This window comes from Choloepus didactylus, chromosome 9 (genome assembly GCF_015220235.1).
Source record: "Choloepus didactylus isolate mChoDid1 chromosome 9, mChoDid1.pri, whole genome shotgun sequence".
Taxonomy (NCBI): domain Eukaryota; kingdom Metazoa; phylum Chordata; class Mammalia; order Pilosa; family Megalonychidae; genus Choloepus; species Choloepus didactylus.
This window is the reverse complement of record NC_051315.1, coordinates 50,849,274-50,874,523: the sequence shown is the minus strand read 5'-3', so window position 1 is coordinate 50,874,523 and position 25,250 is coordinate 50,849,274. Positions and strand designations below refer to the sequence as shown.

Genomic DNA, 25,250 nt, shown 5'->3' with positions numbered 1-25,250 from the left:
GAAAGCTCCTGACATGAATAATATCAAACTTAAGACAGGCATTTGATATTTTCAGGTCACAAATGGGACCTGCTCAGTTATCTTTCACAGGTGATGATGGTCACTTCACATTCATCTTCAGCCATCAAGAAGGACTTATTTACAACCAGAATCATGCTCCTTCTTACAAAGCTAATTCATTCATCAATGGTAGAATCTGACCTTTCACATTTCCTGAGCTGAAAGAAATAAAGATACCATGGCCTAGGCTTTACTCAGAATAAACACTGATTGTGAAATGCCACACTGAGGCAATGCACATAGTTCTGTGTTTGGTTTCTCTATTTATTAATAATTTTGTTCTTTTACAGTAATAGGTAGGTGCAAATGATCTCTCAATTTGTATTTTTAACTCCTTAATATAATAGTACCATTTGAGCAGGACTCTAGAGTCCAATTTCTTATGCTGAAAGGTGTGATGTGTTTCAAAATACTTTTTTGGAGTGGTAGGAGTACAGGAGGAATTAAACCCAATTCATCTTAACCAATAATTAAGCATTTAATAAGCAATTACTTATTAACCAATTAATAAGCAGTACAGCTTAAGCCAGTAGTACAAAGAAATAGAGGGAAATCATCAAATTTCCTTTGAAAAATACACTCGGGAAATATGCTTTTAATTCTCTTTTAATTCAAATACTAAAGTAACTCAGCATTTATCAAATCAAATTTAATTGAGCTAAATCATCCACAATTTCCCCTAAAATAAAAATGCAACATTTTCTTCAATGGAAACATTGTTTCAAACATTCCCAGTGGACTGGAAATTTATATTGTAAATGGATATGTAAATGTTAAACCCAATATGTCAGAATTTTTTATCATTTTTTTTAAAAGGTTGAAATAAGCAGAAGTGGTTTATTCAGCATAATCTCTCATGTAGCCTTAAGGCAGCAGAAGCTCTGGAAATTTAGATACATTTTAATTGTTTGACTTGGTTTAGATATATTGCTATCCATGTGGTTGAGTGTGGGTGGGAAAAATGCATAATCATTACATCCCTCATGCCAGATATACCTAAATAAACAATTTTAGTTTGCATCTGGGGCTCCTACTGACCAGGGGTTGCCGTCAGCAGAACTCTACACTCACCTCCAAGACTATCTGACATGAGTCTTCCTCGCATGGGCGTCTGCCACCTCTAGTGACACATTTTTAACAGTCCAGAGTTATGCTAAATCATTCACATATTCTGTAATTTAAATGTTGCCCTCTCTATAGTAATCTTTTTAGATCAGCATGCTCTACAGAGTGAAGCATATCTGTGGTTATCAATGCCTAACCATCGTGGGAAGAAAGGCAAAGCTCACTCCACATAGGTATAATTACGTTATTTGAATTCTGGAGGTCCATCTCTAGCCATCCCCTAGTTCTGTGCTGTGACTCACAAAGACAATGTGTGGAGGCATAGAAAGGGGGCCTTAATAGTGTTTTTCAACATGTGGGCTTAGGCTGGAGTCTAACTCTCCAGCTACTCTTCTTATCTAATTTTATCTGCTTTACCTATGAACTTTTCTAATTTAACATCAGGTTGCACCAGCCGTAAGGTCAGAACATTGTAATAAAGCAATTCCCGTTGATTGGATATCCAAAGAACAGAGGGAGGTATGATGCCACAATGCTAAATGGTGCAGATTTTCACAAGCAGGACAGGTAAAAGAAATGAAAACACATAGATTGGGCTAGAGTAAAATAATCAGAGATGTTCTTGAGATGGAGAGAGAGACAATCTTGACAATAAGAGATGGAGACAATCCCGGGATAAAGATATATAGAAGGTGATTGGATAATGTTCAGAATCAAGAAAAAAGCAAGGGAAGCATTCCATTGCACCCAACAAGAGAAAAGGACTATGGTATCCTCATCGTTCTTAAATATAAGAATGGCATTAAGTAGATTTAAATCAATACATTTATATATATATATATCCCTCAGGTCATAGACTTATCATAACCTGATGATAATCTTTGCAAATTAGGAGCCGTCTTCTCTGTTGGTGCATGAGTCACATACACACACACATAAGTGTTCTTGTACACATTTTATATATATGAAATCATAAAACAGGTGCTAGTTTACAAGGGGTTCTTAATGCAACTTTTAAAAAATTTTAAAATGTAGTAGCTATTATGAAATTGCATCCTAAAGTGTTGAAACAATTTTCATTTCTACCAGCGATATTGGTACTTTCCCCACCCTTTACTAACAGTGAGTGTTACCATTCTTTTTAACTTTTGCCCATCTAATGGATATATGAGAACTTGTGGAGTTGATTTCCCTAACTAGTACTGAGTTTGAGCATCCTTTTCACATATATGTAGTGATCATTTGGATTTTTTTCTTCTATGAATTACCTGTTCATAGCATTTTTACATATTTTTGTTTTTCTTATCATTTTATAAGAATTCTTTGTAAATTATAGATATTAGTGCTTTATCTTTACCCTTTATTGAAATTTGTTCCTATACGCTATTCGATATGTTGGTTTTATTTAGGGTATCTTTTGGATACAGAAGTTGCTTTTTGTAAAAAATATGGTCTAATTGATCAACTTTCCTTAGGTTCCACCTAGTCTCTGGATCACACAGCTTGTTTCCTATATTTTCTTTTAAGTTTTGTTATATGATTAGAATGAAAATTCCAAAAGCTGTCTGAAATGTATTTTTGCAAATTATTTTCTTAGAAGGTAGTATTGGAAGAATTTATTAAATGAATCATTGAATTGAAATACCACCCTAGTCAAACAATAAAATTTCAGCTACAATTGGGATATATATCCAGACTCTGAAGTCTGCTCTATTTGTCCATTCCTATGGCACTATAATAATGATTTTCACTAAGTGAATTTAAATTATGCTTTAATATCTGATAAGGTAGGTCAACACTTACTAATCTTGTTTTTCTTATTTTTCTGGGCTAATTAGGAGTATTTACTCTTTCATATAAAATATATTACTTTTAATTCAATTATAGTAAACACCATGTTGGGCTTTTGAGATAACCCAAAGATCAGGTTGTCAAATCAGACACATGTGAAGCAGAAATTATAACCATTTGAAAATTTGCTAATAATTTAGTATATCTGTAATCATGAGGCATGAGCTAAGCAATGAGATCCTTCCTTCTCATATTAGCACATGTTCTGGCTCAGATTTAACTTAGGAGGTCCCTGAGATGTATGTGATGACATAATACTTAAGCAGAGAAAAACTCTGTAGGTCATTAAAAATCTATATTTTATACTCATAGTTCACATAGCTTACATGACATTTTACAGAAAGCCATGTGCTGTAAATATGTTGATGAATTTTTTTTACATAAGCAGCTTAGACCAGATACACCTGCTAAAAACACTCCATAGATAAAAGCTCCCCCACTAAAAATGCCCTTGTGTTTGCCAGGAGCTAGTCCCTAAAGTTTGTCATGAGCAGGTCACTTTTTTCCCAATGGGGTTCCTTGGGTAAGATAGAGAATGGACCGTAGCCTTGCTGCTAATCCTTTCCTTCTTTACTTGTACTTAAAATTGCATTGAATTTTACATTAATTTTTGGAAAAATAACATTATTACAATATAAAGCTCTCATCTTGCTGCACATTAGAATCATCAAAGTATTTTTAACAAATTTCAGTGCTTCAGACCCACCCTATGACAATTCAATCATATAAGAATTGCTCATTGTGAAGTCTAAGCACCAGTATTTGTGTGTGTTGTTTCAGTTTGCTGAAGCTGCTAGAATGCAATAGACCAGGAATGGATTGGCTTTTACAATAGGGACTTATTAACTTAAAATGTACAGTTCTAAGGCCATAAAAATGTCCCAATTAAGGCCTCAACACAATGATACCTGGGCTCTGAAGACAGGCTGCTGGCATCCAGGACACCTCTTTCACATGGGAAGGCACATGGTGATGTCTGCTGGTCCTTCTCTCCTGGGTTCTGGTTTCAATGGCTCTCAGCTCCTCTGGGGGCTTTTTGTCCTCTCTAAACTCTCTCCAAACTTCTCTGGGTGTTTCTCTCTGAGTTCTCTTGGCTTTTTCTGTCCTTTATCCTCTATAAAGGACTCCAGTAAAAGGATTAAGACCCATCTTGAATGGGGTGGATCACATCTCAGTTGAAATAATGTAACCATGAGCTCCCACCTACAACAAGTCCAGACCCACAGGAATGGATTAAAAGAACATGGCCTTTTCTGGGGTATATAAACAGCTTCAAACCAGCACATTTGTCTATTTTAATATACAACCAGAGTTGAGAACCACCATTTAGATCTTAAAACATAAGATCCCCTTCAATAAGAGTTAATAATTTTCTTCTCAGCAATTCTTAAATTTCTCATTAAATTTATTCTTAAATTTTGTATGGTCAGCCTAACAAGTAAAATATATTACTTATTTCCACTTGTACCTCCTTATGAATAATACATAGTAAAACTATCTTTTATCCAGTCACCTTAACAAATTCTCTGCCTCATTCTAATAGAACTTTTCATTTAGTTTGATTGAATTTACTTAGTTCAGTTTCGGTTTCACTTGGTTTGGGGAGGGTTTACTCTTGAGGATTTACTCTTGGGTGTTCTAGGTATATAATCATATCAGCAGGGAAAAAAAGATAAATTCATTCTCTTTTTTTGAATACCTACTACTTATTGTTTTTTTTTATTTGCTAGAATCTCCAAATCAATTTTGAATAATAGCTCATTTTAATAAAAATGATTAACCAGTAAGACTAATATTTTTAAAATACCCTTGCATTCCTAAAATAAATTGTACTTGGTCATAGATGTTTTAATACATTGTTGATTTTTTTTTTTTTTTTTGACCAGTACATGATTTGGAAATTTTGCATCTATTTTATAAGTGTATTGGTCTACAGTTACATGATCTTTAAATGTCAGGGAGAAATCAGTTGTAAACCATTTGGCGTTTTTATAGTAGATCTTTAATCATCTTTTCACTTCTACCATGGTAATAGTTTTATTCTATTTCTGCCTTGGTCAATATTGGTAATTTATGTTTTGTCAAAAATTCATTCATTTCTTCCAGACTTTCAAAGTTGTGATAGAATTGCATGTAGGATTCTCCTATAAGTCATTTAATTTTTTCTATATCAGTGAGTACATTCCATTTCTCATTCTTAAACTCATTTTCTCTCTCTCTCTCTCTCTCTCTCTCTCTCTCTCTCTCTCTCTCTCTTCTTTTCTTAACCAGGCCTTTAAATGATTTATATATTTCATTGGATTTTCTTTCAAGAAAGTATCCTTTGCAATTATTTGTTGTTGCCATCATTCTTTTCATTTTCTGCATTTGCCCTATTAATTCTCATTTTTATTTCTTTCAATTGTTCTATTATTCTTAACGTTTGTATTGAGTTATTTTATTGTTTAAATCTTTCTTCCTTAATAATGAAGGCATTGAGACTATACATTTTCCTTGGACTACAGATCTTCCTGTGGTTCCATGGGTTTTGGTATGAAGTGTTCTTTCATAGCTTTCTAAATTGCTGCTTCTTTGATCCAAAGGTTATCATAGAGCATGGTTCTTAATTTACAAGTACTTCTGATTTTGTTGTCACATTTTATTATTTTGTCTTTTTTTTTTTTTGTATTATAATCAGAATTCATGGCCTATAAATTTTCTACTTTTAAATTGTTTAAAAGCACACAGCTAATTCAATAACAATCTGTGGTTGTATTTGTTTTAAATGATGCACCTTTACAAAGGGTTTCCAGAGCATTTGGCTTTATTTTCTTAGGAAAACAACAACAACAACATCGCTCTCTTTCTTTACGCAAAGTTTCGTACTTTTTGGACCATGTGATTGATTAATGTAGTTCCACAGACAAGTACAGTTGGCATAAATATACCCAGCTGGTTTATAACTCATTTGACAGTAGTATAAATGTCGGGATTCAACAGTATCTAGAGCATTCAAAATGCAAGTAACAGTAAATACATTTCACAGGAGGGAGATCTGTTAGGCGGAGGAAAAGAACTGCTACTTTGAGAGCTTCTACTCTTGTGAAAAGTTGGATGATTGCTGATACGGTCATACTTTCTCTAGAAAACAATTATATTGTTGTCTAGCCTTAAAATTTCTGAGAAACAAACTCTTACTGGTACAAAATAAAAAGAGCATCTATGCCAGGTTTATATCCTTTGTTTCTTATCTATAAGACCAATAAACCAAATGAATGGGGGACATTTTGTGTCTTGCCGTACTGGAAGCAATTTCAGAAATCCATCTTGGTGGACAGCTTTGGCAAGTCAAAATAGTTAAAAGAATACTGAGCTAAGTTTGGAGTCTTAGCTCTTACACAAATAAAATCTCTTAATATATTTATGATTCAGTTTTCATGTTTAGAAAGTGGGTGATCACCACTCTATTTTCTTCACATAAAGCTGATAACGCAATTGAAAGATTTGATTCTAAAATAGTGTACAAGAAAAATGTTTCTGAAACCATAAAACTCAATTCATGTGCAAGATATTTCAATTGCAAAGTGGTAATTTTAAATTTTATACTATCACCTGGCAGATTGCGCTTCCCCTTTCCCTACATTTTGAGCAAACTTGGGTCATCTGTAGTCAGTCCATTTGGGAAGAACTATTTGCAAAGCATCCAGCAGTCCCCACCATAGTTATATTCTGTTAATCCCAGCCCTCCACCCCCTCAAAAATTTGAGTAAGGAAAAAGAAAAGGTCCTGAATGCAGATTCCTCCAGCCGCCATTAGAAGACCTGGTGGGTTTCAGGGTCTCCCCTGAGACCTAATTTCAGAAATCCTGAGGCACCCTTTTAAAGCCAGGCTTTTGCTAAATCAGAGAGGACTGCAGGGCCTGGGTAACGAGGACATTTATAGAAGCACTGAGTCTCCTCTGCCCACACATCATCACCCACACTCCAACTCATCCCTGAACCGGATTTAATTTGGGTCAGTTTGAAGTTTGAATGTTCTTCTGAAAGGAAGGACATATCTCACAGCCACACTATTAACTGGAAAGTTAGAAAGGAGGGGAAGGAAAGGAGTTCAGGAAGGAGGATTCTGTTTCATCTTTCAAGGAATTTTTACTTGTACCAAAACTGATTAAGGATTTATGACATTGTTATCCATGTTTATATATACATGTGGCAGGTTGTGTTTGCCCAAATGTTTTCCCCTAAATTATATAAGCATATGCTAAACGTGGAAAATTACATGCAGAAAATAGTTAATTCTCCCATCGCTCATAATGTCCCTACTATCTTAACTCCATAATACTTAGCTTTGCCAACAATCTGGCCAGATATGATGACCTACACAATAAAGTAATTCCTTATTCTTACCAGCTAGATGAAGGTCAAGTAGATGACAAGGCAATATGAGCTTCAGGCCAGGGCTGTGTATATTTGTATGCTTAAAACAACAAAAGGAGTCCACCTATCATGCTCAGTGGTTAAACATGGGATACTAAATATGTAATCACCAATGAAACAGGAAAAATATGTTTCCTATTCCTTAATAGCTAAATCATAGAAACAAATGTGATCTGCGATGACTTAAAAATCATAGAAACCATTAAGGAAGGATGTTAGCTTCTAGGAATAACAAAAAGTAATGTTCTCTATCTTTACAAGTGCTAAAGATTTGTCAAAAGCTGAATGTCTTTATGGCAAACAATGATCCTATCAGAATCAGGAAATACTGTGAAATATAAAGACTGTACTCAAGAGCAAACTTAAGATTTAATATATTACTTGCATAGACTGATTATCATGCTCGAGGTTTAGTGCTTCATAGGGAGTGTTAATTTGTGTTTTGATTAATCTTAATTTGTCAAGATTTAAGTATATTTAATGACCCAGAAAATTTCCCCAGAAAATTTCCTAATGCCAGTTATTACAGCCACCAAAGTAGCTCATATGATTAATCTATTTAGGAAAACCATTTGCCACACTCAGACTGTTCTTTCTAAATGTGTCCTGTACAGCCTGCTTTGAGAATGTTCCCTTTGACAGCCACACTAAATTAAACATATTAAAAACCACTCATTACAATATAGATCAACTCTCTGATACTATCTGAATATGGGTATCTATTAGAGATTACATTTTCCGATTCTTTTTGGAAATCTAGTACAGGGATTTAAAACACTTTGAAAGGAGTCTGGAGAGAGTTTTGGTACAAACTTAATTATTTTAAACTCTTCCAATCAGAACCTAGAAAGTGTACCTACCATAAGACAGTGTTTTGCATTCCAGGCATAGAAGGAACAAACATTGAGTCTTGCATCTTAAATCCAAGGAAGGAGAAATAGAGTTTATCATTAATATATTGTAAATATTTAACTTTATTTATAAATCCCTATCTATCAACTGCCAGGCAAAAGTTGAAAAAGTGAATAAATTCCTCTCTTGCAACCCTCATCTTTCTTTACTTGCATGGATGCGGGACCCTGGCTGTGTAGAGGTCATCTCACGGGAACAAAGGGAAGCATTCTGGTTGGAGAAGAGAATTCTGGCTTTGAGACAAAATCAACTTTCTCTGCCTCGGGACTTGTAGTTACTGTGAAATGAGAAAGTTATATTAAAATTTGATTACAAAAGAACTTTTCCCAGAGCAAAATTCAATATAATCCAGGCCCATCTCAAAAGATGATAGAATACTGGCATGTAAAAAACAAATGAAAAAAATCATTAATTAGAATACTCCCCCCTCAGACCCCACTGAATGAAGCCCAGGATACATTTCTCTAGCTATAATCTGTCACAGACCTGGTTCAAACTTCTTTTTCCTTTGAACCACAATACATAAAATAGACAGTATAATTCTTTTATTAGTGTAAATTTATTTCACAAGTTTAAATGTAAGGATTTACATATTGAAAAGTTAGAGTATGCATCTATCAAATCAGAAGTTCAGGCTCATATTAGCATTAGCATTCATTTCTTTTAAACTGTTGTATCCTGTTTTACTTTCCTTGACTGCTCAGCATAAAATGTGTTGGCTTTAACAATGGGAATTTATTAGCTTACAAGCATACAGTTTTGAAGATGAGAAAAATGTCCAAATCAAGGCATCATCAGGCTTTGCTTTCTTCCTAAGACTGGCTGCTGGCAATCCTTGGCTCCTCTGCCACAAGGCAAATGGTGGCATCTGCTAGTCTCTTCTCTTCTGGGTCTTGTTGATTTTAGCTTCTTGATTCCCTGGCTTTCTCTCTCTTTGTCTGAATTTCATTCTCTTATAAAGGACTCCAGTAAGAGGATTAAAACCCATACTGGGACACAACTAAAGTAAACACAGGACCTACTTACAGTGGGCTCATACCCACAGTAATGGATTAGCTTTAAGAATATGATTTTCTGGGGTACATACAGTTCCAAACCACCACACTCCACCCTCTGGACCCCAAAAAGACATGTCCTTTCCATTTGCAAATACATTCATTCCATCACAATATCCCAAAAGCCTTAAGTCATTTTAGTAACAATATGAAGTACAAAGTCTCATCAAAATCAGTTATAGGTGTGGTCTGTTGCAGGGCACAATTCCCCTCAGGCTGTGGGCCTGCAAAACCTAGAGAACAAGTTATCTGCTTCCAATGTACAAGGGAGGAACAGTCATGGGATAAACATTCCAATTCCCATAGGAAGAAATTGGAATGAAAACAAGAGGTTGGGGTTCCAAACAATTCTGAAACCCTACAGGGCATACTCCATTAGATATCAAGGTCTGAGACTCATCTATAGAACAATGTTTTGTCCTCCAGGCCTGATGGGGCAGCAGCCTTACCCTTTCCAAGTGCTTGCTCAAAAGCCATTCTCTCCCTGATTACTGGAATGAAGATTCCACTCCCATCAAGCATCAAGATGGCAGCCAGGTTCTAGACTCCACTCTCATCAAGCATCAGGGTGGCAGCTGGACTCTAGGCTCCACCCTCATCAAACATTGGGGTGATGAACAGACTCTCCACAATCCCCCAGACATCTGAGAAAACTGGGGTGGTGACAATCTTCCTGAACAATGGGACAGAAGACCCACCCTCTCCAAGCTCTGGGGCATACTCCCCCCCTTTCCACATACATGAGTGGGACTGCTCTCTTGGCCCGAGATGATGTCTTCACTCCAGGCCTCAACTTCCAAAGTTCTGCCTTTGAAATGTTAGGGAACAAAAAAAATATATATATATACACACACACACACCAAAAAAAAAAAACCAGAAAACAAAAAACTTTTCAGTTTTGCATGTAGTACACATCAGACAAAAGAACTTTCCACAAATCCTTCCCGGATAACCACATTTCCAATCCTGACTTGCACTAAAATGGCTGACTGAATCCATGTTCAGTTAAATCCTCACGTGGAGCACTTTTCTCTGGGGACTGATTTTCTAGAAGCTTGGGATTTTCCAAACCATCAATTTCTGGTTTCTTTGTGCCCAGGAGTTCAGCTCTTGCTTATCCCTTTACTCTTGCATTTTACTATAAGCTGCAAGGAGACATCAGGCAGCACTTTCCACATTTAGTTTGGAAATATCCTCAGTTAAATATCCAAGCTCATCACTTTCAAATTCTGCCCGCCATCTGATATTAGGACTCAATTTTGCCAAGTTCTCTGCCACTTTAAAACATGGGTTGCCTTTATTCCAGTTTGCAATGACACATTCATCATTTCTGACTAAGGTCTCGTCGTAAATACCTTTGGTGTCCATATTTCTACCAACAGTCTCTTCAAAAAAATCTAGGCCTTTTCTATCAAACACCTCACAATTCTTCCCACCTCTACTTCTTACCCAATTATTCCACATTTTTAGTATTTGCAACAGTGGCACCCCACTTCTGGTACCAAAATCTGTTTTTGTTTGCTAAGCTGCTCAAAGAAGATGCCATGAAATATGTTGGCTTTAACAATGGGGATTTATTAACATAAAGCTTACAGTTTTGAATCTGAGAAAAATGTCCAAATCAAGGCATTATCAGGTGATACTTTCTTCCCAAAGACCAGCTGCCAATGATTCTCAGCTCCTCTGCCACATGGCGAGACACACAGCAGTGTTTGCTGGTCTCTCCCTTCTCTTCTGGGTTTTGTTGATTTCAGCTTCTTGCTTCTGTGGCTTTCTCTCTCTTTGTCTGAATTTCATTCTTTTATAAAGGACTCCAGTAAGAAGATTAAGACCCATCCTAGGACATACCTTAACTGAAGTAACCTCATCAAAGGGTCCTACGTACAATAGGTTTACACCCAGAGGAACAGATTAGCTCTAAGAACTTGATTTTCTGGGGTGCATTCACTTTCAAACCACCACATATCCTTTACTTTGGATAGAGGAAATTTGAATTCACACTTATGCATAATTGCAAAGATTAATAATCGTGTAGTTTTTATGCCATTAAGTGTGTACAGGCATATATACATTTTAGGAAAATGTCACATAAAGTTGAATACCTCTGAAACTAGTATCTAATAAGTTTGATAGATGCTTATTAAGGAACAGTTAATTATTTCCATTTGTACGCCCTCTTTGTTTTGCGTGGCTTCTTCAGAGTTTTACTTTGATTTAATAATGCTAATCTTATTTTGTTGTAGGGTTGTCCTTGGTTTGGATGTCTTTGAACTTTGAGTTCTCTAGTACTAAGCTATAAGGCTGATTTCTTTTAACAATCCCAGAAAGCATTTCTTACTCATTTAAAAGTCCAAATGTTGCCTTTGTAAGTCATAATTGATTCTACGTGTCTCAAAGAGGTTTATCCACATAAATTCAAGTAAAGGGAAATTAATTGTGCACTTATGTTATTCAAGTGACCTTACATCATAATAAAGATATAGATTTTTACCAGTCTTAAAATTTTTTTCTGGACCTTCAAGAAGTTTAAAAATCTATCCATCAACCAGCTTGTATTAGAGTTTTTCATTCACCTTAAATTAATTGTTACCTTGAGGGATCATTTGAATGACCATTAGTATCATAAATGTACACTATTAATACCCAAGTTTGGCCTGAAATGTAGTATGGGAAATTCTGGTTAACTCTGTGATTTTTTTTTCAATTTGGGCATTTAGAGAAAGACATGTTTTGTTTATTGTTATGCCCCCATGCTTACCATACTGCCTGGCACATAATAGATACTTGATAAATATTCGGTAAAAGTTTGAGGACTGCTTTTCCAAGCTTCAGGCCAAGAAACTCATTCTGAGTGATGTTCCCTAGTCTTTGAAATCAGACTGACATAAAAAAAAACAGTGGCTCCAGATATATAGCAGAGGGTGATAAATACCCTCGTGGCTTCAGAGCTTGACAGACAATAAGGTTGCTTAGAGGGTATTGGCCACGAATGTAACAACTACCAATTGGCTTGTGCACTGGTTTGTACCTATTACTTGGCTCAACTACTCTCTGCTGCCATATCTGGTAGGCATGGGGGAAATGGCAATATTTGAGTGCTAAATGAGGAGGTTCCAAGTCAGGGAGTTTAGCAGGGAAACTAATAGTAAGAAAGAAAGGCAATATAGCTGGGTCAGTGGAGAGAGATGCCCTGGATAAATATTAACTCAAACCTTTTTCCTACTTTTTTCAGTGTTCTTCCACCTCTATTCCAATACAGCTCCTTATCTTCTAACATTTCCTTTTAAAGTTTCTCCACTTAGGCATAATCCAGATTCCAAAGCTGCTGACTTATTTGGGGCATCCAAAGTATTGGACTAGTAAAAGATTCAACAACTAAATCTTAATTTCTATTAGGCTTTTACTTGAATGATATATGTAGCTGCTACAAAAAAGGTAAGAAAGTCAGTTAAGGGCCATGTAAGGATTACTTAATCTATATAAATCTTCTATGCCAAGATCTTTATATCTTCCCCCTATGAAAGCAGAGGTTCTCCACAGGACTTTATGGCACCTTCTAATGCCAATGAACATCACTTTTAATAGGATTATGTTAGTAGAGGAGGACATTTAATGAGGATATTTAAGAAGAACATGATGCTGAAAAACTTTCCCAAATGCACTTAAAGTTTTGTAGGTGATTCCAAGACTATTGGAATTCCAAGAATATATTTGTAAATTAATTTTAGTAACTCAGGTTACTTTTGAAAAGGATTTAAGACAAATTACAGTGAAAACATAAGTGTAAATAAACCAGAACATTTAACACAAGTCAGAAATAGGAAACAAGAGTTAAAGAGAGATAAAAGGAAAAAGAATTCTTAAACTCTCTGAGGCAATGGGGCATAAAACTTAGTGGGAAATTTTCTATCAGGCAGGCTAAAGAGAAAAATGCTATACGTTTTGTGCACAATGTCTAGCTAAAGGGAGCATACAAGTTCTTTAGGAAAAATAAATATGTTTTGACAAAAAGCAGAAAAACTCAGAATTATACTATGTGTTTGAACATCTACTATGCATGATATTATTTATATGTGTATCGTAATTGTGGCCACAGCCTGCAAAGTAGATAAGTCACAACTAGTAAGTGATGGAGCTAGGACTTAGCTCAAGCCTGCCTAATTTCAAAGTCATATAACACACTGAGAGGAAAAGAGAACCCATATTCCTATCTCACCTCCATCTTCCAATTTAAAGGATGTGTGCATGCACATGTGCACACACACACACACACACACACACACACGAACCAATTTTCCTTCTACGATCAGGCTATACTCTGAAAGAGTATAGCATTTCAGGAAAAATGCCAGAAGTAGCAGCTACATGCTCAGTATTCCCATTCCAACTACTATAATGGCAGCAATATCAACCCCAATTACATGAAATATAAAGTGCTTTTCTGTACCATATTATAGCCAAGTCTTAAGAGAAGGATGGATAGCTCTAATCATTATTTGGTGTAATGTTCTATTCATCTTTATCTATATAGGGTCAGCTGAGAGCTATGTTGAAACCACAATGACTTCAAGAAGGATAAGCAAGTCATGATGCAAAAAGGCTAGGAAACGGGCAGTTTCCTCCTATCAAGTCCCCAAAGAAAGTGGCCTCTATTTCAAAAAACCATGTCCAAACTTAGGTCAACCTCAGTCTGGCATCCTTTGCCCAAGAGTAAAATGAGATGGTTCAGACAGGTAAAAGGGATCAGTACCTAGTGGGTTGGTGCCGTGATGGTATCTGAATTGATACAGGCTCCATCAAGCTGTGGGGAGACAGCTCCATCCTTCAGAGGCAGATACTATGTGAGGGATTATCATGGAGAGGTCTTTATCCAAGAAGGGAATCTGAGAGAAGTCCAGTCATGTATACCAAGTTCAGGGGCAAAGCTGCAGGTGAATGCCTGGGAACACATATCAGAGGGAGGCTCATTTTTGGGGGCCTAAGCCAGGTAATACAAAATCTTTAGGATGAAAGTCTGTTTCTACAGTTACATGAAGCTAGGTGAGCAGTGTCTGATGTTTGGCAACCCAATTATTGGTCACATGAGAAATTTCAATATTATAAAGGCGCGGGATAACTACTCTTACTTTATGGTAGAGAAACACAGATGGGTGAAGTGACTTGCCCAAGAGTCAACATGTGGCAAATTCATGGCCAGAATTCAGATTTCTTGGCTTTTCTTCCAAAACACCCTCTACCCATTTCTGTGAGTGACTCTAAAAATGAATAAAAGAAGATCATAAAACAGTGGCTGTTGTGTTTCCAGTCTCTTAATGGTCCTTTTGTATTATATCACAATCAGTCTGACCAATTGCATCACACAGTGACCTTTCAGAAGTAGTATCCATGTGGCTGCTTTAATATTTAAAAGAGTAATAATTAAATTAACTTAAATATTGTATAATACAAAGCTCCTCTTTGGGCCACATATGTTTAAATTGCCCATATAACCAATTCCTAATTACATTTAGCTATTTTGGACAGCAGTGGTAAGATTGGTCCAAAAAAAGGTAGAAAATCCTCAAATTGCTTCATTAGGCTCTAAATATTGTCCCCTCCCTCCACCCTGAAATATATAAAGTGGGCCTGTTTGTACTGGCAGGGAAAAGTCAACATGAGAATTTAAAATCTACATATATACCCAAAATATCTGGGACGCATGTAAAGAAGCAGGAGTTGAGTGTCTTTGGCCCATTGTAAATTGGACATTTTATAAAATAACAGAAAATTATTCAGTTTAAATTGAGTAGTACTTGTCAAAAGCTATTGTTTAATCTGTTCTACAAGTTTTAAATTAATTTGACAATGAATAAGTTGTCAAAACAGTAGCACTGTTAGAAGCCTTATGTCTGCATTGCACATTCTGGCACAATTTCCGTTTCTGAAAACTAAACTAAACTATGCTTATAAAGTATGTTTGCTGTTCTTCTTTCTCTATTTTCAGTGCTGTATCAATATATTTAATATTAACAATGTGCATACAAAATCATCAAAATTCCAAATACTATTAACTAAGGGCACTCTCTGGTATATGACATTTACAAATACCATGGCTATTTCAGGATCAACATTTTTAATAATTATAGTTAATATGTGTTATCAGAGATGGCAATCCAAATTGATACTTGAGATTCCTTCAAAAGGTTGTCTTTCTAGTTGCCCTGCCATTCATTAGTTATGTCTTATTAATTGTCACATTGCATTATATCTGTTCACAGAATGATACTAGGGGAATGAGAAACAGTGTGAGACATTGTAGGCATTACATTTCAATGAGACAGCAATCGGATTGAATCTGAATGCCTGCAGTTAATTCAGAGAACAACTCTTTGAGTTAAAAATTTTGACATGTTTAGCAAACCAAGTATTCATTAAGGTAGGCAAGGCAGAAGCATTGTAAGAACTCCTGTGTGACACAATTATTACACCTGCTGTTCTGTGAGCAAGAAATACACTTTATTTCAGGTTGAGCACTGGTAGTATGAAACTCTTATTTTTCTCTTCAGGTCCTAAAGGGGTTCCCAGAATGCTTGCAAGCTGACATCTGTCTACATCTCAACCAGACATTGCTGCAAAACTGTAAAGCCTTTCGGGGGGCAAGTAAAGGTTGCCTTCGAGCTTTGGCAATGAAGTTCAAGACGACACATGCCCCTCCAGGAGACACCCTGGTTCACTGTGGGGACGTCCTCACTGCACTGTATTTCCTATCCAGAGGCTCCATCGAAATCCTCAAAGATGACATTGTGGTAGCTATTCTAGGTGAGTGTTTTAGAACTAGATGGTGACAGATTCAGGTATCAGCTGGGGCAATGCATAGTCCCTATGGGAAGCTTCTGTAAAATGATAGAAAAAAGAAATGATCTATTTATTTACAAGTACCATATAAGACTGGTGGGTAATGTGAAAGCTTTATTTAAAATTCAATGCAAATCAAGTTAACCTTGCAGAAAATATGTTTTCTTGACTTTCTCACTTTTTCTCGATGTGTAAACGCCTCCGTGACTCTATTTGGTTTTTTGGCAGCTACTTAGGCATTTGTGGGCAAATATATGAAAATAGTCAGCATCCTTTCCTTTTCATGTTAGAGGATCTTGTACTCCTGCTTGATCCCTTAATACATTAAAATAAAGTGTATAAATTGTAGGCATACTTACTGGAAAGTCAGAATGCCCTGCCATGCACTGGGTTTATGTTTTAATGAATTTCATCCATTTGCAGTGCACTTTTACTTGCTGTGTCTCATCAAAAGGAATGATACGGGTCTTTTGTCAGGTAGTACGGACCTGTGATTATAACATCCAAGGAGAGAGGTGATGAGGAGTTTAAATTAGCAATAAATTAAACGGGTTTGAGTGCAAAAGAAAACCCAGGTTTAAGGTGTCTCTTCGAAAATAAATTTGCTTTTAGTCAATGTGAACTTGAAGGATTTCTTTGGAACTTTAGGGCAGTGGGGAAGAACCAGGGAGCAGACAGCAGGGAGTCGATTTTCCTTTCCTGCCACCTGGCGGGTAGGTTTAGTCCTCTTCTCTCCATGGGCACAATCTCCACCCCCTCCCAGTGTTAGTGCAAATTTGCTCTTATTTTTTGCTGTCGATTAATCCAGTTCCATTTAGGTAATAGGCATATAATTCACCAATTTCCTTTCCCTTGACCCTTGATGTTAATACATGACTGTTAGGTCCCCAATGACAGGGATGTTGTCTCATTTTTTTCGCTGCTATGTACAGCTAAAATCTTATATAGCAAGGACCCAAATATATGAATGATGTTTGAGCAATTCCCTATATATTTTGATAAGTTGAGTGTGATGATCAGCTTTTTAAAAATTTTCCCAAAATTGAGAAGCCATGAATTTGGCTGTGGAACCTAATGAATAGACAAAGAATGAAAACACATTCTAGATCCACTGAGGGTCACACAGTCAAGCCGGGTTTTCACTGGACTTGGTCTTGACAGTTTTGCTGTGTTATGGTGCCCGGGAAGCAGCGTGCACCACTGCATTCCTCATCTTCACATCAGCCGGCACTACCTTCTACAGGAATGTAACAAGGCTTCTTGCTTTATAAAATAGCAATTTCAGGGCATTGTTAAAGTGTAGGCACACTGGCTTACTCACAGTCATGTAAACTAATTAAAACACAAAGCCCATGCTTAATTTAGTTCAGAAGTTTCTTTTTTGAAATATCAAAACTGTAAAGAATTTCAAGAGAGTCTTCCTTTCTATCCCCATTTCCATGTAAGTCGACACCAAATTATGGTCATTCACCCTATTTTTGAAGGGCTGATAAATGTTCATTGGAACTAAAGTTTAAATTAATTGCTCTAACATCTATTTTTCTTATATATTGTATAATATTTAAGTGTATATCGTTTTTTTCCCATTAAATTCTCATTTAAAATAATATTCCAGATTTTTTTTGTTGTTGTGACTAGTTAGAACTTCATTGTTTAGAAGTCTTTGATAGTTTCCACAGTGGGATATACATAAAGTTTTCTGCCAAAAACTAAAATAACAGAACCAGGGAGTTTTTTTCAAAATGGAAAAGAAGCTACTTTTTTCTTATACAGATATAAGAAAGGACTATTTTCAATTGCCATTAACAATCTTTAATAGTATATATAATCAAGTAATCTGTTAGCATTTATTAAGTATGTATACCACAGCTATAATTTTTTAACTGCCTTGGCATTCAGAGACAGAAAAATCTAAGTGGCCATGACATTCAGGTAATAGAGAGAGTGAGAGGTTAAATTACCAGCTATGTAAGGACTTGACTATGGAGTCAAATGCATAGGATTTAAGCCTGACAACTCTCTGTCTCCTGCCACTTCACCCAACTAATGAGGTGAACATGATTTAGCTCTTTAATCCCTTTGCCCTATGCATAAAATTGAGTAAAAATTAGTCATTACTCCATGAGGTTATTTGGGGAATTAAATGAGTTCCTGCGGTAAGCATTTGACACCATGCCTGGCACCTACCCCCTAGTCCTCAGTAAACATTTGTCGTTGTTGTTGCTGTCATAACAATCATCATCATTGGACAAGGCCTTGAAAAGCAGGTGGCATCTTGGGTAGATCAGCAGAGGGGTTGGGGAGGGCTCATCAGAAACGAGACACCAAACCAACCACAGAACAAACAGGAGAGCAAGGAGGACAAGCTGTTAGAACAAAGTCCACATAGCAAAAGACCATGACTGTATATGTTGAGAAAATATAGCTGGATTCATTAAACAAATGGAACAAATTTATTAAAAGTAAATCCAAAAGTGTTTATTAAAGGAAACAAGGTGTGTTCAAATTGTACCCCTAGTCCTCTAAAGTCGATACTAAAGTGTTGAAAGTGCTCCCCAACAACCCCTTGCTTGGTGTCACCTGTAGAGACTCTCTTGAGATACAAAGATCAAGAATCTGACTCACTGTGGCCAATTCCATATCCCTGGACTGACAAAATTAGATCACACCTATCCAAAAGTATTTTTTAAAATACTATAAAGTAAGGCCTTCTGCTAATTCCACTGAATTGTATACTCAAAGGTGGTTAAAATGGGAAATTTTAGGTTGTATGTGTTGCCACAATAAACTTTTCTTTTTTTTAAAAAAAGACCCTATGGTAGTGGTGTGTGACATAACAGAGTGAAGGCACATTTGCCACATTCCAGAAGCCTAGCCAAAGAACGAAAACAAGAAAATAAGGAGGGATTATATTGTTGGCTATAGGGTCTTAGATTTGAAATCATTGGTTCAGGGATTGTCAGTGGAACCCTTGTACTTTTAGAAGGAAAGCATTAAACGTGGATTTATTTTTTCCCCTTTTTTCCTTTCTTTATTATTTTTTTTTATTTAGGAAAAAATGATATATTTGGGGAAATGGTTCATCTTTATGCCAAACCTGGAAAGTCTAATGCAGATGTAAGAGCTCTGACATACTGTGACTTGCATAAGATCCAGCGAGAAGATTTGTTAGAGGTTTTGGATATGTACCCCGAATTTTCTGATCACTTTCTAACAAACCTAGAGTTGACTTTCAACCTAAGGCATGAGAGTGCAAAGGTAGATTAACTATATGCTTATCCTTGTATTTCTGACATTCTGACATTTTGTTTTTATTTTTGGATTATAAAATATCTATGAAAGATCAGTTGAAATGTTGTACCAAAACTTTACTAATTCTGAATATTTGGAAGGAAAAGCCATCTGAATATTGAAATTTCCAAATTATAGGGGGTTTCTTAAGGAATTAAGTCTAATTGGTTTCAAATACATTGGATAACTTTAAGCAGGTTAGTTAAGTTTGATCTTCTAGGGACACTTAAGTGACACACTTGATTGAAAATAGCCTTGGTTTATATTAAGCATGCCAATTATTTGTAAGAGATGGTTGAATCTAGGATGTTGAAAATCCCTTAAGAGTTCATGTTATGTTGAGGTTAAAATATCCTTTCAGCTATTATTTACACTATACATTGATTATTAATGCTTTCTCAATAATAATAAAAAAATTAACCTCATTCAAGTTTAGATCCATATTTTGCACAATTTCCAAATCACAGAAATATAAATTAATCAAGTTTAATAGTAGAGTCAAAATTAGTGCTGCAGAGTGAATAATGTATGGCCTAATAGAAAGACCAAACATTGGGCTTTTGATACTTGCCAGTTATTTTCATTCCAATTAACATATTCTCTGGAATAAAGATCCTCAAGTCAATAGTTAGGTAAAAGGTGGTAGATTTAATTCTTCCTTGCGTGACATCATTCCCAGGTACTGTGAAGGACCTAAAGAGAAAGAGAAACTTTTAGGTTCACCAGGATGTCATTTAATATCCTGAAGCACTAGCATAGATAACTGCTTCTTTTCAAAATACTGAAAATTTGAAAAATATTTAAATGGTTAAAGGTTAAAGTTATCAAGTTTTCAAATACTAAATTGTATAATTCAGTTCTTTATCAAATCCCATTTTAATATCACCAACTTCATTCTGATTTTGCCTTGAAAAACAACAAATATCTACTTTGGATAACTTCTTTATGTAAAAAGTTTAGACAGCACCCAAAAAATAAATCAGGAGCTGCTACTTTACTTAAAAGATTGATAATATTGTACAAAGTGAACTAGAAGGGGAGGAAGGAGCCGCTGAGAACAAACAATAATAAAGGGTTCAAAGTATAGTACTTATTGAATTCCACCTTACATTTATTGTTGTGAAATTTAACCTTGTGATCATTACCACGTAATTTAAACATCATGGCTAATTTTAATTAGATTACGCATTTCTCTCTGCCATAACTCAGATTCCATAATGGTTTGTTTTTTAATTATTATTATGATTTTTTAACTTTACCAAGTTACAAATAACACATTCCCCATAAAGGAATATTTTGTCTTTAAATATTGACAACAGCATCCCCAACATTTCTGATAAATAACTTCTACAAATACGATTTCCCCATCAGATAGTGAAACTACTAGAATTATTCTATCAGTCTATTTTATAATTTGTAGACAACCATTAAGCAAAGTATTGTGGCTATTTGTCTGCAATCTAATAATTAAGTCTTAAAATGGTGGAAATGATGTGAAACAGTAAAGAGTGTACATTGTGTTCAAACTGAGTGATCTTCCATTTCATCTTCATGTTCCATAAACAAAGGCTGACCTCTTACTACGATCACAATCCATGAATGATTCTGACGGTGAAAACTGTAAACTACGAAGAAGGAAACTGTCATTTGAAAGTGAAGGTGAGAAAGGTAATTCATTCTATTTCTAAAGTTTAAATACACAGCATGGGTTATTAGCTCTCCTCACTTAAGAACTCATTATACTTCTGAATCCAAGGGTAAACTCCATTCATGTTTTTGGAGGACAATTCCTTTTCTTTTTTCAGTAGCTAATGATATGGTTTTTAATTGGTAGGTGTCTGATATCTACAGGACATCATAGGTAGAGAAAAAGAGTGGGATGGTTAAAAATAAATGGAGACCACTTACTTACAGTTGCATAACTCTGCCTCCGAGGTCCGAGCATAGTGTGTTCTGGAGGACAGCTCACTGAAGACCAAGAGCTCAAACTTCTCTCACTCGTGTATGACATAGATGGAGGTGATGGATTTTGTTAGTCTTCTGTATCCTCAAACTCTCTGTGTACTTGCTACTCTGGAAAACCACCAACCTGTCCTTTCTAGTCTTTTCTGCCTCTCTAAGTATTCTTTATATTTTACTCATCTATTCAACAAGTATTTAACATTTCATGTTTTCAAAACACTACTCGATATTTTGAGAAATGAATTGTGTAAAATGGCCCCTGCCTTCCCTAGGGAGGGAGATAGATATACCCTCAGTCATTTCTAATACAAAGACTAACTGCTAAAACAGGAATCAACACACCTCACTTGGAGCCCAGATGAGGGTTGACTTAGTTTGCCAGTCTGCTATAACAGATACCACCCAGTCACCCAGTGGGTTGACTTATCAGGAATTTATTAGCTCCTGGTTTGGAAGTCTAGGAGTCAAAAATCAAAGTATTGGCAGGGCTTGCTTTCCCCAGAGCCTATAGCATTCTGGTGATGACTGCGGGAATACTTGGGGTTCCTGAGCTTGTATCTCTGCTTCCTGTCAAATAGCAATGTCCTCCCATTTCCTTTTGTCGGCCTTCTAGTTTCCGCTGACTTCTGGCTGCTTCTTGTAACCTTCTCTGGCTCCTCTTTATAAAGCCTCCAGTAAAATGGATTAAGGCCCACCCAGATTCAGTGGAGCCATACTTTAACTAAAAATAACATCTTCATAAGAACATGTCTCTTGAGGGGATAATTAATTCAACCTACCACAGAGGTACATTTAATTATGCCTGGGCAGATGGGAGAGGGCTTTTCCGAAGAAACTTCTCACTCTTCCCCCATGCTGATCCAACAAGCATTCTGGTGTTCACGTTAGGTGGCCTCTTAGCAACATCTGACACTGTGAACCAGTTCCCCTCTCCTTTTGAAATACTCTTCTCTTGGCATCTGTGACATTGCACTCTTCCTAGTTTCCTCCTATCCCCACTGATTTCCTGATTCCTTTTCAGGGGCGTTATCTTCTCAACCAGTTCATTAGTTGTTAGAGTTTCTCAAAGTATGATTTCAGGCCCTCCTCTGTACTCTTTTAATGTCATACTCGTTCCCTGGGTATTTTCATATATGCCCATGGTTTACTTATACCCTGACACAGAAAATACGTAAATTTACATCTTAATCCCAGACCATCTGGGCTTCAATCCCATATATTCAACAGCCTATTGAACCATCTACTTGAAATTTCAAAGACAACTCATACTTTAAATTTCCTAAATTGAACTCATTTTGTGTCCCTGGAAATCTCTCCCCTTTCATTTTCCATATCTCCACAAATGGCACCACCATCCAATCAATTGCACAAGCCAGATATCTAGGAGTTATCCTTATTTCACACTCTTCATCAACCCTAGCAACAAGTCTTGTTATAGCTACCTCCAAAAGATCTCCATTTAGTCTTCAAACTAGATCTCCTTTTGGTTCACTTCTCTGCATCTCCATGTAACAACCCTGGGCCAAGCTACCATAGTCTGCCACTTGGAATAGCTTTCCAACTCACCTTCCCACATCCAGTTTCCTCATCTGTTCTCCACACCGCACCACCAGTGATTTCTTTTCTAAATGCAGTTCAAATTATGTCACTCACATATTTAAAGCTCTCTAAAGACTTCCCAGTCCCTAAATACTTAGTGGGGGGGTGGGGGGTGGTTTCTGTCTACCTCTTCAATCTTATTGCATACCACCATTCCCTTCAATACCCTACCCTGGCCTTTCTCCTATCAGCTCTTTTCAGCCACATATATTCCACTTGAACTTCTAGGTCTTTGCCTCATTATTTGATCAATGTTGTTTCAATCTAGATCATAAGTCCATAGAGGCAGGAAATATTTGGTCCCCTGTAGCTTCAGTGTTTGCCACAGGTGCTCAGCAAATACTTGCTGAAAGAATAAATCAATTAATGAAATAGAACTTGAGCATCTTCTTTTTTATTCTCTTCCTCCTTTTGCCTTCTATTTTTGTTTATTTATTTTATTTAAAAATATCCAATATTTACAAACACTCTATACTTACCAAGCAACAACTCCTCCTTACCCCCTCGCCCCATCCCCTAGGAACCACTAATCTACTTTCTGTCTCTACAAATTTGCTATTTCTAGATATTTCATACAATATTTGTCCTTATATGCCTTGCTAATTTCAGTCAGCATAATGTTATCATGGTCCATTCATGTTGTAGCATGTCTTGGAACTTCATTCCTTCTTTCAACTGAGTCATATTCCATTGTGTATATGTACCATGTTTTGTTTAAGCATTCATTTATTGATGGACACTTGGGTTGTTGTTTCCAGCTTTCAGCAATTATAAATAATGCTGTTATGGAACATTGGTGTACAAATACCTGTTTAAGTGCTTGTTTTCAATTCCTTTGAGTAAATACCCAAGTGGAACTGCTGGGTCATATTAATGCTATATTTAATTTTTTTAAGTGACCTCCATACTGCCTTCCACAGGGGCTGCACCATTTTACATTCCCACCAACAATGCAAAGTGTTCCAGTTTCTCTGCATCATCTTCCAACAATAGTTATAATAGCCATCCTGTGGGTATAGAGTGTTATCTCATTGTGGTTTCAATTTGCATTTCCCTAATGCCTAATGATATTGAACAAACTTTGTCTTAATTTCAGATCTTTCCTTGGTCCTCTTCTTTGCTCACTCTAAATTCTCACCTTAGGGGAGCTCGTTTACTAGTGTTAGCTAGCTCTACATTTCAAGTGAACTAAACTGCCCTCTCTTCCATGTAAATCATTTCTGTAGTTTTGCTTATGTCATTCCCTTAATTGGAATTCATATACCCTGTCCTCAAACACACACACCACCACCACTACCACCGTACCACTTTTTCATCCACTAAAATTACATTTTTCATCGAGGTCAGTCCCCACTGGCATATTCAACATGAACTGTTTCATGATCTCCTCAAATGTACAGGTTCTCTTCCTCTTATGAATTCCCGAGGCATTTTCCTCTCTTATGACATTACAAAATCTGCCCTGTACTGTGGTTATGTGTGTAGATCCCTTTAACAAAGAATGTGCGATAAATATTTGTTGAATTGAGCTAATTGTTTAATCCTCTGGCTTATCACAGAACAATAAACCACTAATAGATAGGTGATAATTTATTTCTGCAATGTCCATTATTCTCTAGGTGGCTTTTTCTAAAATCAGAACTATTACTGTCAAGCTGTTCTTGCACAAAGTTAATCTAAATCCCTTATCCTGAAGTTAATCTCTTATTTCAATCTTGCTGGAAATGAAGAACAGCTTGACAATTCTGTATATATAATAATGTCCCCCATAAAGTTAAAGATACACTAAATCTCCTTTCAATCTTGTTCAGTTCCCTCATTCTCAAGTTAAATAATCTAATGTTTTTATCTTCTGATAAGGCCTGAGAGCACGTCGCAATATATATCGTGTTCATGCAACTAGACATTTCAATTGATTCTGAAAATTTCCCCTTTCATCACAGGCTTAGTCTATAAGATCAAGTTTATATAAAGTGTAGATGGTAAGGGATTTGCTTGCCTGCAGCTCTTTGAAATTCCCTTGTGTGTCATTGTGTTAGCATGATTTAGTAAATGTGAAAACACGATTAACTGTAGTTTTCCAGAGCCTAAGAGACTTTTCCAAAGTCTTCAGGACCCCAGGGTGCTCTCAGGGAGTGTTACATTTGCTGAATGCAATTTAATTTCCATCACTCCAATCTGATTCTCTGAAGGTGGTCACTCATTC

The 25,250-nt window shown here is 36.2% G+C and overlaps 1 protein-coding gene across 1 annotated transcript in view; it reads left to right on the top strand.

The window, feature by feature from the left end:
* Nucleotides 1–25,250, top strand: part of KCNH7 (potassium voltage-gated channel subfamily H member 7) — a 527,676-nt gene that overhangs the window by 480,264 nt on the left and 22,162 nt on the right. Inside the window, exons 10-12 of the mRNA XM_037848865.1 lie at nt 15,904–16,156; nt 19,245–19,450; nt 21,052–21,151. Coding sequence (XP_037704793.1) covers nt 15,904–16,156; nt 19,245–19,450; nt 21,052–21,151 — 559 coding nt within the window. The remainder of the gene's footprint in view (nt 1–15,903; nt 16,157–19,244; nt 19,451–21,051; nt 21,152–25,250) is intronic.